Below are 15,341 nucleotides of genomic sequence, written 5' to 3' on the forward strand. Positions count from 1 at the left end.
AAAGTTCGCAGGGCTTTTCCTGTCTACCTGGCCAGTGCATCTGAGTTGAGAGCGCTATCCAAAGCGGTCACAATGGAGCACTCTGGAATAGCTCCCGGAGGCCAATACCGTCTAATTGCATCCACAGTACCCCAAATTCAGTTCGGCAAGGCTAGTTTCAGTGCTAATCCCCTTGACGGGGGTGAAGTAAAGAAATAGATTTTAAGAGTCCTTTAAATCGAAAAAAAGGGCTTCATCGTGTGGACGGGCGCAGGGTTAAATTGATTTAATGCTGCTATATTCAACCTCAACTCCTAGTATAGACCAGGGCTAAGGAAGGAGATTCCACCACCACCTCCCTAGGTAACCCATTCCAGTGCTTCACCACCATCCTAGTGAAAATGTTTTTCCTAATATCCAACCTAAACCTCCCCCACTGAAACTTGAGACCATTACACCTTGTTCTGTCATCTGGTGCCACTGGGAACAGTCTAGATCCATCCTCGTTGGAACCCCCTTTCACTTAGCTGAAAGCAGCTCTTAAATCCCCCCTTATTCTCTTCTGCAGACTAAATAATCCCAGTTCCCTCAGCCTCTCTTCATAAATCATGTGCTCCAGCCCCCTAATCATTTTTGTTGCCCTCTGCTGGACTCTTTCCAATTTTTCCACATCCTTCTTGTAATGCGGGGCCCAAAACCAGACACAATACTCCAGATGAGGCCTCACCAATGCGAAATAGAGGGGAACGATCACGTCCCTCGATCTGCTGGCAATGCTCCTACTTATACAGCCCAAAATGCCATTAGCCTTCTTGGCAACAAGGGCACACTGTTGACTCATATCCAGCTTCTCGTCCACTGTAACCCGTAGGTCCTTTTCTGCAGAACTGCTGCCTAGCCGCTTAATCCCTAGTCTGTAGCAGTGCATGGGATTCTTCCATCCTAAATGCAGGACTCTGCACTTTTCATTGATGAACCTTATCAGATTTCTTTTGGCCCAATCCTTTAATTTGTTGAGGTCCCTCTGTATCCTATCCCTACCCTCCAGCGTATCTACCACTCCTCCCAGTTTAGTATCATCTGCCCTAGATGTTTCCCTGTCTTCTTTGGGAAGTGAATTGGATTGAAAAACTTGTGGATCTAAAGGCGGAGAAGGCCTGGAATTACTTCATGTCAAGTTGCAGAAACTATCAGAAGCCTGCATCCCAAGAAATGGGAAAAAATTCATAGGCAGGAGTTGTCGACCAAGCATCTCAGAGAGGTAATTAAGAAAAAGCAGAAAGCCTACAAGGAGTGGAAGATGGGAGGAATTAGCAAGGAAAGCTACCTTACAGAGCTCAGAATATGTAGGGATAAAGTGAGAAAGGCCAAAAGCTACGTAGAGTTGGACCTTGCAAAGGGAATTAAAAGCAATAGTAAAAGGTTCTATAGCCATAGAATAAGAAGAAAACTAAGAAAGAAGTGGGACTGCTTAACACTGAGGATGGAGTGGAGGTGAAGGATAATTTAGGCATGGCCCAATATCTAAACAAATACTTTGCTCAGTCTTTAATGAGACTAATGAGGATCTTAGGGATAATGGTAGGATGATAAATGGGAATGAGGATATGGAGGTAGATATTACCACATCCGAGGTAGAAGCCAAACTCAAACAGCTTAATGGGACTAAATTGGAGGGCCTGGATAATCTTCATCCAAGAATATTAAAGGAACTGGTACATGAAATTGCAAGCCCATTAGCAAGAATTTTTAATGAATCTGTAAACTCGGGTTGTACCGTATGACTGGAGAATTGCTAACATAGTTCCTATTTTTAAGAAAGGTTAAAAAAGTGATCCGGGTAACTACAGGCCTGTTAGTTTGACATCTGTAGTATGCAAGGTCTTGGAAAAAAATGTTGAAGGATAAAGTAGTTAAGGACATTGAGGTCAATGGTAATTGGGACAAAAGACAACATGGCTTTACAAAAGGTAGATAGTGTAAAACCAACCTGATCTCCTTGTTTGAGAAGGTAACATATTTTTTAGATTTCAGAGTAGCAGCCGTGTTAGTCTGTATTCGCAAAAAGAAAAGGAGTACTTGTGGCACCTTAGAGACTAACAAATTTATTAGAGCATAAGCTTTCGTGAGCTACAGCTCACTTCATCGGATGCATTTGGTGGAAAAAACAGAGGAGAGATTTATATACACACACACAGAGAACATGAAACAATGGGTTTATCATACACACTGTAAGGAGAGTGATCACTTAAGATAAGCCATCACCAACAGCAGGGGGGGGAAGGAGGAAAACCTTTCATGGTGACAAGCAGGTAGGCTAATTCCAGCAGTTAACAAGAATATCAGAGGAACAGTGGGGGGTGGGGTGGGAGGGAGAAATACCATGGGGAAATAGTTTTACTTTGTGTAATGACTCATCCATTCCCAGTCTCTATTCAAGCCTAAGTTAATTGTATCCAGTTTGCAAATTAATTCCAATTCAGCAGTCTCTCGTTGGAGTCTGTTTTTGAAGCTTTTTTGTTGAAGTATAGCCACTCTTAGGTCTGTGATCGAGTGACCAGAGAGATTGAAGTGTTCTCCAACTGGTTTTTGAATGTTATAATTCTTGACGTCTGATTTGTGTCCATTCATTCTTTTACGTAGAGACTGTCCAGTTTGGCCAATGTACATGGCAGAGGGGCATTGCTGGCACATGATGGCATATATCACATTGGTAGATGCGCAGGTGAACGAGCCTCTGATAGTGTGGCTGATGTGATTAGGCCCTATGATGGTATCCCCTGAATAGATATGTGGACAGAGTTGGCAACGGGCTTTGTTGCAAGGATAGGTTCCTGGGTTAGTGGTTCTGTTGTGCGGTGTGTGGTTGCTGGTGAGTATTTGCTTCAGTTTGGGGGGCTGTCTGTAAGCAAGGACTGGTCTGTCTCCCAAGATCTGAGAGAGCGATGGCTCGTCCTTCAGGATAGGTTGTAGATCCTTGATGATGCATTGGAGAGGTTTTAGTTGGGGGCTGAAGGTGATGGCTAGTGGCGTTCTGTTGTTTTCTTTGTTGGGCCTGTCCTGTAGTAGGTGACTTCTGGGTACTCTTCTGGCTCTATCAATCTGTTTCTTCACTTCAGCAGGTGGGTACTGTAGTTGTAGGAATGCATGATAGAGATCTTGTAGGTGTTTGTCTCTGTCTGAGGGGTTGGAGCAAATGCGGTTATATCGTAGCGCTTGGCTGTAGACAATGGATCGAGTGGTATGATCTGGATGAAAGCTAGAGGCATGTAGGTAGGAATAGCGGTCAGTAGGTTTCCGATATAGGGTGGTGTTTATGTGACCATCGCTTATTAGCACCGTAGTGTCCAGGAAGTGGATCTCTTGTGTGGACTGGTCCAGGCTGAGGTTGATGGTGGGATGGAAATTGTTGAAATCCTGGTAGAATTCCTCAAGAGCTTCTTTTCCATGGGTCCAGATGATGAAGATGTCATCAATGTAGCGCAAGTAGAGTAGGGGCATTAGGGAACGAGAGCTGAGGAAGCGTTGTTCTAAGTCAGCCATAAAAATGTTGGCATACTGTGGGGCCATGCGGGTACCCATCGCAGTGCCGCTGATTTGAAGGTATACATTGTCACCAAATGTGAAATAGTTATGGGTCAGGACAAAGTCACAAAGTTCTGCCACCAGGTTAGCCGTGACAGTATCGGGGATACTGTTCCTGACGGCTTGTAGTCCATCTTTGTGTGGAATGTTGGTGTAGAGGGCTTCTACATCCATAGTGGCTAGGATGGTGTTTTTAGGAAGATCACCAATGGACTGTAGTTTCCTCAGGAAATCGGTGGTGTCTCGAAGATAGCTGGGAGTGCTGGTAACGAAGGGCCTGAGGAGGGAGTCTACATAGCCAGACAATCCTGCTGTCAGGGTGCCAATGCCTGAGATGATGGGGCGTCCAGGATTTCCAGGTTTATGGATCTTGGGTAGCAGATAGAATACCCCAGGTCCTGGCTCCAGGGGTGTGTCTGTGCGGATTTGTTCTTGTGCTTTTTCAGGGAGTTTCTTGAGCAAATGCTGTAGTTTCTTTTGGTAACTCTCAGTGGGATCAGAGGGTAATGGCTTGTAGAAAGTGGTGTTGGAGAGCTGCCTAGTAGCCTCTTGTTCATACTCTGACCTATTCATGATGACGACAGCACCTCCTTTGTCAGCCTTTTTGATTATGATGTCAGAGTTGTTTCTGAGGCTGTGGATGGCACTGTGTTCTGCATGGCTGAGGTTATGGGGTAAGCGATGCTGCTTTTCCACAATTTCAGCTCGTGCACGTCGGCGGAAGCAGTCTATGTAGAAATCCAGGCTGCTGTTTCGACCTTCAGGAGGAGTCCACCTAGAATCCTTCTTTTTGTAGTGTTGGCAGGAAGGTCTCTGTGGGTTAATATGTTGGTCAGAGGTGTGTTGGAAATATTCCTTGAGTCTGAGACGTCGAAAATAGGATTCTAGGTCACCACAGAACTGTATCATGTTCGTGGGGGTGGAGGGGCAAAAGGAGAGGCCCCGAGATAGGACAGATTCTTCCGCTGGGCTAAGAGTATAGTTGGACAGATTGACAGAGCCAGAAGAGTACCCAGAAGTCACCTACTATAGGACAGGCCCAACAAAGAAAACAACAGAACGCCACTAGCCATCACCTTCAGCCCCCAACTAAAACCCCTCCAACGCATCATCAAGGATCTACAACCTATCCTGAAGGACGAGCCATCACTCTCACAGATCTTGGGAGACAGACCAGTCCTTGCTTACAGACAGCCCCCCAATCTGAAGCAAATACTCACCAGCAACCACACACCACACAACAGAACCACTAACCCAGGAACCTATCCTTGCAACAAAGCCCGTTGCCAACTCTGTCCACATATCTATTCAGGGGATACCATCATAGGGCCTAATCACATCAGCCACACTATCAGAGGCTCGTTCACCTGCGCATCTACCAATGTGATATATGCCATCATGTGCCAGCAATGCCCCTCTGCCATGTACATTGGCCAAACTGGACAGTCTCTACGTAAAAGAATGAATGGACACAAATCAGACGTCAAGAATTATAACATTCAAAAACCAGTTGGAGAACACTTCAATCTCTCTGGTCACTCGATCACAGACCTAAGAGTGGCTATACTTCAACAAAAAAGCTTCAAAAACAGACTCCAACGAGAGACTGCTGAATTGGAATTAATTTGCAAACTGGATACAATTAACTTAGGCTTGAATAGAGACTGGGAATGGATGAGTCATTACACAAAGTAAAACTATTTCCCCATGGTATTTCTCCCTCCCACCCCACCCCCCACTGTTCCTCTGATATTCTTGTTAACTGCTGGAATTAGCCTACCTGCTTGTCACCATGAAAGGTTTTCCTCCTTCCCCCCCCTGCTGTTGGTGATGGCTTATCTTAAGTGATCACTCTCCTTACAGTGTGTATGATAAACCCATTGTTTCATGTTCTCTGTGTGTGTGTATATAAATCTCTCCTCTGTTTTTTCCACCAAATGCATCCGATGAAGTGAGCTGTAGCTCACGAAAGCTTATGCTCTAATAAATTTGTTAGTCTATAAGGTGCCATATTTTTTAGACAAAGGGAATGCAGTAGATCTAATTTACGTCGATTTCAGTAAGGCATTTGATGTGGTTCCACATGGAGAATTATTAGCTAAATTGGAAAAGATGGGGGTCAATATGAACTTTGAAAGGAACTGGTTAAAGGGGAGACCAGCAGGTCACACTGAAAGGTGAACTGTCAGACTGGAAGGAAGTTACTAGTGGAATTCCTCAGGGATCGGTTTTGGACCAATCTTATTTAATCTTTTTATTACTGGCCTTGGCACAAAAAGCGGGAATGTGCTAATAAAGTTTGCAGCTGGGAGGTATTGCCAATACAGAGAAGGACCGGGATATCATACAGGAAGATCTGGATGACCTTGTAAACTGGAGTAATAGTAATAGGATGAAATTTAATAGTGAAAAGTGCAAGGTCATGCATTTAAGGATTAATAACAATAATTTTTGTTATAAACTGGGAATGCATGACTTGGAAGTAACAGAGGAGGAGAAGGACCTCAGAGTACTGGTCGATCACAGGATGAATATGAGCCGCCAATGTGATACGGCAGTCAAAAAGGCTAATGCGGTCTTGGGATGCATCAGGTGAGGTATTTCCAGTAGAGATAAGGAGGTGTTAGGACTGTTATACAAGGCACTGGCGAGCCCTCATCTGGAATATTGTGTGCAGTTCTGGTCTTCCGTGTTTAAGAAGGATGAATTCAAACTGGAACAGGTACTGAGAAGGGCTACTAGGATGATCCGAGGAGTGGAAAACCTATCTTATGAAAGGAGACTCAATGAGCTTGGCTTGTTTAGCCTAACTAAAAGAAGGCTGAGGGGAGATATCAGAAGGATAAATTCCATGGAGAGAGAATTATTATTTAAGCTCAGTACCAATGTGGACACAAGAACAAATGGATATAAACTGGCCATCAGGATGTTTAGACTTGAAATTAGACAAAGGTTTCTAACCATCAGAGAAGTGAAGTTCTGGAACAGCCTTCCAAGGGAAGCAGTGGGGGCAAATGACATATCTGGCTTCAAGACAAAGCTTGATAAGTTTATGGAGGAGATGATATGATGGGATAGCCTAATTTTGGCAATTAATTGATCTTCAACTACTAGCGGTAGTTATGCCCAATGGCCTGTGATGGGATGTTAGATGGGGTGGGATCTGAGTTACTACAGAGAACTCTTTCCTGGGTGTCTGGCTGGTGAGTCTTGTCCACATGCTCAGGGTTTAGCTGATCGCCATATTTGGGGTTGGGAAGGAATTTTCCCCCAGGGCAGATAGGCAGAGGCCCTGGGCGGTTTTCACCTGACTCTGCAGCGTGGGGCACGGGTCACTTGCTGGAGGATTCTCTGCACCCTGAAGTCTTTAAACCATGATTTGAGGACTTCAGTAGCTTAGACATAAGTTAGGGGTTTGTTACAGGAGTTGGTGGGTGAGATTCCTGCGTTGTGCAGGAGGTCAGACTAGATGATCATAATTATCCCTTCTTACCTTAAAGTCTATGATTCTGTGATTCCCCCAGATGCCAAGTCTGAAGACAGAGCTGAGCGCCTTGGACCCCACACTTTCCACCAGCCCTGTAGCCTCCCCAGCACCAAGGTAACATGGGCCCTTGCCAAACCACCCACACCTGGGCCCCTCCCTGTTGAGTGGGGCAGCAGGGAGACTTCCCAGGGAAAGCCAGGGGTGCTGTGGGGAGCAGGGTAAGGGCTCAGTAGAGGGCCCTGTCAGTGTTAACTCCAGTGCGGCACTAGTGGGTGCTGTGCTGCCTGAAGTGCGGTGGGGGCTTGGTAGGGGGGTGCTTTCCCCTCATACTCAGTGCTGATCCCAGTGCACCAGCGGGTGTCGTGTGTGAGATGGATAGGCATGACTGCCCCTTCTGTTAGCTCCTGGCTCTGCGCTGTTGGAGAGGGATCAGTTCTGATCCCTGGGGCGGGGCTCACAACCTGGTTTTGATTGGATCCTGCAGGGCAATCGAAGAGCTGGCTTTACCTCTGCTGACCACGCCCGGCGCATGAACATCAGCTGCGCCTTCGACACCCTTGCCAGCCTGGTGCTGCCGGGCTTGGCCCAGCCCAATGTTAAGGTACATGCCATGTGGTGCCCTCAGCCATGCCTGCTATGCAGCCCTCCGGTCCCACTTCTCTTCGCTGCGCGGCCCTGTTCTCCCCAGCAGGGGGTGCTGAAACACCTGGCTCCACTTTGCTGTGCCGGCCCAGTCCCTCATCCTTCCCTGTCTCTCTGTCTATGCCTCACCCTTGTCCTTCCCCCCTTCTCTGCTCATCCCTGGTCCTCATCCCTCCCTCCCCATCTCCCTTTCTGCTCGTCCGGGTCCTCGTCCCTTGCTCCCTGTACCCTCTCTGTCCATCCCTGCCCTTCGTCCCTCTCTGCCCGTCCTAGTCCCTCGTCTGTCCCCCCCATCTCCCTCTCTGCCTGTGGATGGCTGCTGTGTCTCATGCTCACCTGTTTCCCCCAGCTCAGCAAGGCCATGCTGCTGCAGAGAAGCGTGGTGTACGTGGGGCGGCTGCAGCAGGAGCGCCAGCAGGTGCAGGAGATGGCCCGCCGCCTGCGGGGTGAGATTGAGGAGCTGAGCGCTGCCATTGGGTGAGTGTGGGATGGGGGCGGGGCTTGATTGTTGTCATTGGGTGAGTGCAGGAAGCGGATGGGACCTACGGGGTGAGAGCGAAGAGCTGAGTACCGCCATTGGGTAAGTGCAGGGAGGGGGCAGAACCTGATCACTGCCATTAGGTTAAGTGCAGGGAGCCGGTGAGGCCTGTGGAATGAGATTGAGGGGCTGAGCTCTGTCATTGGGTGAATGCAGGGAAGGGATGGGATCTGTGGGGTGAGATCGAGGGGCTAAGCAGTGCCACTGGGTGAGTGCAGAGAGGGAGTGGGGCTTGCAGGGTGAGATCGAGCAGCTTGAGTGTTGCCATTGGGTGAGTGCAGGGATGAGATGGGGCTGTGCCCTGGACTGGTTTTACCTTCTCCCCCCTCTCACCCCAGGGAGTTCCAGCGCCAGCTGCCCCCCAGCGGGATCCCGGTTGCCCCTCCGTGCTCAGACCACACAGGCCAGCTGTATGACGACTATGTGCGCCAGCGCACCCTGCAGAACTGGCGCTTCTGGCTCGTATCCGCTGGCATGATTGTGTCCAGGGCATAGGGTGACCAGACAGCAAATGTGAAAAATCGGGATGGGGGTGGTGGGTAATAGGAGCCTATATAAAAAAAAGACCCAAAAATCGGGACTGTCCCTATAAAATCAGGACATCTGGTCATCCTACCAGGGCATCCTGGGGAGCGGGGACACCGCAGGGCCCTGGCTGGGAGGGGGCAGGGATGGCTTTTCCCAGGGCAGAGTGGAGGGATCTCTGGGGGTGGGGCAGGACAGGACAGGGGCTTTGGGGCCCATGGCAATCCCTGAAGAGTTGGGGTGTTCCTTTCTGGGTTAGGGAGGGCAGGATGGAGCAGATGGCCCTACAGGTGGGGGTGGGGGGCTAAGCCAGCCCTTCTTGGTCCCCTTAGTTAGCTCCGGGGCAGGGGGATTCTCCTTAACCCCCCCTCTGCCCACAGTTCAGCATGCTCATCAAGCCACTATTTGAGAGCTACAGGGTGGCGGTGACCACCCGCAGTGTCAAGGAGTTCTGCCAGTCGGTGCTGGGCTGGCTGGAGCAGCACTGCGCCTTGCCTATGCTACGCCCTGGTACGTCCCCACACCCCCAGGAGCTCGGGGGAAGGGCCCACTCCGGGGAAAAGGGATTCCAACCTCTTAAGGAGCTTCTGTGATCCCCCTCGGCCTCCAGGAAAACCCCGTCTCCTGAGTTAGTGCCCCCTGAGTTCCAAGAGATGGGCACTTATTCATCCTGCCTGCCTGACGGGGGTGTCCTTAGTCACAGGCACACAGAGGAGAGGTAGTAACCCAATCAGTGGTGGAGATGAGGATAGAACCCAGAAGTCCTGGCTCCTAGACACCCCCCTGCTCTAACCACTAGACCCTACTCCCCTTCCACAGCTGGGACTAGAACCCAGGAGTCCTGGCTCCCAGCTTCCCTTCCCACTCTACCCATTAGACACTAGTCCCCTAGCCCAAGCCTTTCTGAATCAAATCCCTACAGTCGGGGTCCAAAGCCTAAATCGGGTTGGCTCCAGAATCACTGATTGCTTTGGAATGTGCTGCCCTGGATTCAATGTCACCCCCAATCCCCAGTCACCCCCAGGCATTCCCTCACAACCTGATCACTGGGTGGGGCTTTCTGAGCCACCTCCTCTGCCTAGCCTGCCAAACCCAGCTCAGGGTCTTCGGGCTGATAGGCTTGGGATAAGGATGTGGGCGGGCGGCTTCCATCTGGAGTTGGTGCTAATTTCTCCCCCCCTCCCCCACCCCCAGCTATCTCCAGCTCCCTCCTACAGCTCAGCAAGCTCACGGCCATCCTCACCCAGCCCTCGCGCCTCCCCGAGCAGGCCCTGCAGGCCGTCTGCCACCCCCCGCACGGCAAGGGCCACAGCTAGTGGGCCCCACCGTGCCTCGTGAGGACATCCCGATGCCACCTACCTGCAGAGAAGAGAGGATGGCAAGGACTCGGACATCTTCGCCTCCTGGGTGCTGCTCCACCCCACCATGGGCCCAGAAGCATCTGGACGGACATGCGGGGGCTACAGTGGGCCCTCTGTAACAGCCCTAGAGGGGGGAGGCTGATTGATCCACAGAGGTGGAATTGGGGGGCTCATAGCTGGGCATCACTACAGAGTGAAATGGGAGGGCCCTTCAGAGCTGGGGATCGCGTTAGCCCCCACTGACATGGGAATGGGGTGGCTCAGAGCGAGATTCCCCTGTAGCATCCATAGAGAGGGGGATCTCTCAGAGCTGGGGATTCCCCTATACACCTCCAGTAAAGGGGAGCTGGAGGGATGAGTAGAGGGTTCCCTTTAGAACCCCCCCATGGGGGCAGGGGGATGCTGGCAGGTCATGACTCTGTTTGGACAGTGATAGCGGGAGTTGTATTAAACCCCCAGCATGTGGGACTGGCCAGTGCCTCAGATCTCTCCTTGCAGGGGAAAATGGGGGGAATGGACAAGCAGGGAGCAGCTGGAGACACCTGCCCTCCCCAGCTTGCCCACCAGAAGGCACTAAAGTGCTGCTAAGGCAGTGGGCCAGCCAGGGGTCAGGGATTAATCCGGGCTCTTCCTTTAGTCTCAGCCAGCCCCTGCTCTAGGAACCGTCAATGCCTATGGGATGGGGGCCCAGTTACTGCATCCTACCTGCTCTCCCCACCCCCAGTGTCTCAACCCCGCTCCTGGGCCCCCAGGCAGCAGCAGAGTCACCTGCCAGAGCGAAGCCCCATCCCTGCCCCCTTGGGAACCATTAGCCCCCTGTGGAGGTTTGATAGGCACCCAGGCCTCGGGAGGTGAGGGGGGCACACAAGGAACTAATCTCAGTGATTGACTTGTGATAGCTGCTGTGCCTTGTGGGAATGTGGCTCCCAGCAGGAGGGACTGGGGCAGGAGCACTGGCTGTGGGGGGAAGCTCCTGGCTACACCAGTCCCAGCCTGTCCCAGCAGAAGGCGCTGCAGGAGGTGGCAGGGGGGCAGGTAGCACCAGGCGGTGCTAATGGGCCTGGCCTGGCCTGGCCTGGCCCCAGGAGGATGAGTTGCTCTGGTTTCCTTGCATGTCTCTCTGGGGTTGCCTCTGCCCTTTGCTGACACAACCACTCTGGTCAGAGATTCAGTCCCACCAAGGTGCTGCAGCTGCTGGCTATCCACATGGGCCCATGGCAGCTACCCAGCTCTGAGCCCTGGGCGCTAGGGCGACAGCTCCCTGCTGGGGTTGGCAACATCCCCAAACCCTGCCCCCTTCCAGGGCTCCCTTATTGCTGAGCCCACCACACTGGGGTGCTGGGTCCTTCTACTCCCCTTCCCCCTCACACAGCTCTGAAGCGCCTTCCTCCCCCACCCCCAGCTAACCTCATGATGCTTGCTTGATGGCAGTGCCTAGGGAACTGGCAGGCCTGGGGAGGCAGACCTGGGGTGTGGAGCGGGGGGAAGCCTGCTCCCTGCTTGCTGTCTCAGTTTCCCCGTGGTGCAGAGGGCAGAGGTTGGGGAGAGAGTACATGGTGAATGTTTAACCCCAAAGAGCCCAGCCTGGCCATGGAGGGAGATAGCTCAGCTCAGCCCATGGAACTGCACTGGGCAAGGCCAAGAGCCAGCAGCCATCCCCCAGGCCTCCTGGCACAGGGGGCCCTCCATGTGCTACACCCTGCAGGCACAGTCCAGGCCCCCAGCTGGGAAAGCCTCTGTCTCCCTTTCCCCAGAGCCAGCCCGTCGCCTACTCTGCATCACTGGATGACTTAATGCTTTTTGTGCACTGTGAGGTATGGGCTGGTCCAGGCTGAGTAGCCTGGGCTGATGAGCGCTTCTTCCCTGGGGGTTCCTGCCAGCCTGTGTGTGGGGCAGGGGTTCATGCGCTGAGACTGAGGTTCACTTGCCCCTGCAGCTGCTGGGTGGGCTGTCACTCCTATAGGGCCAGGCCATGACTTGGTTGTGCTCCGGGCTCACAAAGGCTCTCACAAGACACCACGGTGTGGTTCTAGACTCACAGGCAGTAGAGCTGAACAGTTGTGTGCTGGAACTGACCCACACAGGAAAATGTTCTAGACCAGACAGGTGCATTGATGTTCTGGAGCTGGTCCCTTGGATAGAGAAAAATCTGCTTCTGGAACTGATTAGCAACAGCTCGAAGTCAGCTGGGCAAGCCTGGTGCCAAATGATCTAGAATATGTGCATTAGCAAGATGGTGTTACAGAGCAGATGGCATGGCCAGATGGTTCTAGACCACATGCCTTACTTGGTCACACCATCGCTCTAGAACATGCACTGTGGGTCATAGAATCATAGAATCATAGAATATCAGGGTTGGAAGGGACCCCAGAAGGTCATCTAGTCCAACCCCCTGCTCAAAGCAGGACCAAGTCCCAGTTAAATCATCCCAGCCAGGGCTTTGTCAAGCCTGACCTTAAAAACCTCTAAGGAAGGAGATTCTACCACCTCCCTAGGTAACGCATTCCAGTGTTTCACCACCCTCTTAGTGAAAAAGTTTTTTCCTAATATCCAATCTAAACCTCCCCCATTGCAACTTGAGACCATTACTCCTCGTTCTGTCATCTGCTACCATTGAGAACAGTCTAGAGCCATCCTCTTTGAAACCCCCTTTCAGGTAGTTGAAAGCAGCTATCAAATCCCCCCTCATTCTTCTCTTCTGCAGACTAAACAATCCCAGCTCCCTCAGCCTCTCCTCATAAGTCATGTGCTCTAGACCCCTAATCATTTTCGTTGCCCTTCGTTGTACTCTTTCCAATTTATCCACATCCTTCCTGTAGTGTGGGGCCCAAAACTGGACACAGTACTCCAGATGAGGCCTCACCAGTGTCGAATAGAGGGGAACGATCACGTCCCTCGATCTGCTCGCTATGCCCCTACTTATACATCCCAAAATGCCATTGGCCTTCTTGGCAACAAGGGCACACTGCTGACTCATATCCAGCTTCTCGTCCACTGTCACCCCTAGGTCCTTTTCCGCAGAACTGCTGCCGAGCCATTCGGTCCCTAGTCTGTAGCGGTGCATTGGATTCTTCCATCCTAAGTGCAGGACCCTGCACTTATCCTTATTGAACCTCATTAGATTTCTTTTGGCCCAATCCTCCAATTTGTCTAGGTCCTTCTGTATCCTATCCCTCCCCTCCAGCGTATCTACCACTCCTCCCAGTTTAGTATCATCCGCAAATTTGCTGAGAGTGCAATCCACACCATCCTCCAGATCATTTATGAAGATATTGAACAAAACGGCCCCAGGACCGACCCCTGGGGCACTCCACTTGACACCGGCTGCCAACTAGACATGGAGCCATTGATCACTACCCGTTGAGCCCGACAATCTAGCCAGCTTTCTACCCACCTTATAGTGCATTCATCCAGCCCATACTTCCTTAACTTGCTGACAAGAATGCTGTGGGAGACCGTGTCAAAAGCTTTGCTAAAGTCAAGAAACAATACATCCACTGCTTTCCCTTCATCCACAGAACCAGTAATCTCATCATAAAAGGCGATTAGATTAGTCAGGCATGACCTTCCCTTGGTGAATCCATGCTGACTGTTCCTGATCACTTTCCTCTCCTCTAAGTGCTTCAGGATTGATTCTTTGAGGACCTGCTCCATGATTTTTCCAGGGACTGAGGTGAGGCTGACCGGCCTGTAGTTCCCAGGATCCTCCTTCTTCCCTTTTTTAAAGATGGGCACTACATTAGCCTTTTTCCAGTCATCCGGGACTTCCCCCGTTCGCCACGAGTTTTCAAAGATAATGGCCAAGGGCTCTGCAATCACAGCCGCCAATTCCTTCAGCACTCTCGGATGCAATTCGTCCGGCCCCATGGACTTGTGCACGTCCAGCTTTTCTAAATAGTCCCTAACCACCTCTATCTCTACAGAGGGCTGGCCATCTCTTCCCCATTTTGTGTTGCCCAGCACAGCAGTCTGGGAGCTGACCTTGTTAGTGAAAACAGAGGCAAAAAAGCATTGAGTACATTAGCTTTTTCCACATCCTCTGTCACTAGCTTGCCTCCCTCATTCAGTAAGGGGCCCACACTTTCCTTGGCTTTCTTCTTGTTGCCAACATACCTGAAGAAACCCTTCTTGTTACTCTTGACATCTCTTGCTAGCTGCAGCTCCAGGTGCGATTTGGCCCTCCTGATATCTTTCCTACATGCCCGAGCAATATTTTTATACTCTTCCCTGGTCATATGTCCAACCTTCCACTTCTTGTAAGCTTCTTTTTTATGTTTAAGATCCGCTAGGATTTCACCATTAAGCCAAGCTGGTCGCCTGCCATATTTACTATTCTTTCGACTCATCGGGATGGTTTGTCCCTGTAACCTCAACAGGGATTCCTTGAAATACAGCCAGCTCTCCTGGACTCCCTTCCCTTTCATGTTAGTCCCCCAGGGGATCCTGGCCATCTGTTCCCTGAGGGAGTCAAAGTCTGCTTTCCTGAAGTCCAGGGTCCGTATCCTGCTGCTTACCTTTCTTCCCTGCGTCAGGATCCTGAACTCAACCAACTCATGGTCACTGCCTCCCAGATTCCCATCCACTTTTGCTTCCCCCACTAATTCTACCCGGTTTGTGAGCAGCAGGTCAAGAAAAGCGCTCCCCCTAGTTGGCTCCCCTAGCACTTGCACCAGGAAATTGTCCCCTACGCTTTCCAAAAACTTCCTGGATTGTCTATGCACCGCTGTATTGCTCTCCCAGCAGATATCAGGAAAATTAAAGTCACCCATGAGAATCAGGGCATGCGATCTAGTAGCTTCCGTGAGTTGCCGGAAGAAAGCCTCATCCACCTCATCCCCCTGGTCCGGTGGTCTATAGCAGACTCCCACCATGACATCACTCTTGTTGCACACACTTCTAAACTTAATCCAGAGACACTCAGGTTTTTCCACAGTTTCATACCGGGTCTAGATTGCACATGCCCTAACTGGCTGCGACTGGCTTCTCGAATGCATACCATGCCATGGTTCTAATTGCACAAGCTAGACAACACAAGGTGAGTGAACATTAGGAGACACCATGGTTCCAACATGGCAGCACTAGTTATATACTAGGAGGTTCTAGAGCACAAGGCTAGCTAGACATAAGGGTCTAGACCAGCTGCAAGACTCAGTGTTTTGGAGCAGAGATAACTAAAGGGCCCCAAAAGTAGCTGCTTGGCCTGTTCATCTCTAGAGGGACTGTG

At 50.9% G+C, this 15,341-nt stretch overlaps 1 protein-coding gene across 13 annotated transcripts in view; it reads left to right on the plus strand.

The window, feature by feature from the left end:
• LOC119857784 (MLX-interacting protein-like) overlaps positions 1-11,896 on the plus strand; it is a 35,882-nt gene extending 23,986 nt beyond the window's left edge. For 8 of the 13 annotated variants that reach the window (XM_043516862.1, XM_038407176.2, XM_038407185.2 and 5 more), the window contains 6 exons: positions 7,089-7,165; positions 7,536-7,652; positions 8,043-8,170; positions 8,570-8,693; positions 9,137-9,266; positions 9,951-11,896. In XM_043516862.1, coding sequence (XP_043372797.1) covers positions 7,089-7,165; positions 7,536-7,652; positions 8,043-8,170; positions 8,570-8,693; positions 9,137-9,266; positions 9,951-10,072 — 698 coding nt within the window. In that variant the 3' untranslated portion in view covers positions 10,073-11,896. Of the gene's footprint in view, positions 1-7,088; positions 7,166-7,535; positions 7,653-8,042; positions 8,171-8,569; positions 8,728-9,136; positions 9,267-9,950 lie in introns of all 13 variants that reach the window. The other 5 variants (XM_043516865.1, XM_043516864.1, XM_038407181.2 and 2 more) reach the window with 3 other exon arrangements.
• Positions 11,897-15,341: the final 3,445 nt, after the last annotated feature.

Source organism: Dermochelys coriacea, chromosome 6, assembly GCF_009764565.3.
Source record: "Dermochelys coriacea isolate rDerCor1 chromosome 6, rDerCor1.pri.v4, whole genome shotgun sequence".
Classification (NCBI taxonomy): Eukaryota; Metazoa; Chordata; order Testudines; family Dermochelyidae; genus Dermochelys; species Dermochelys coriacea.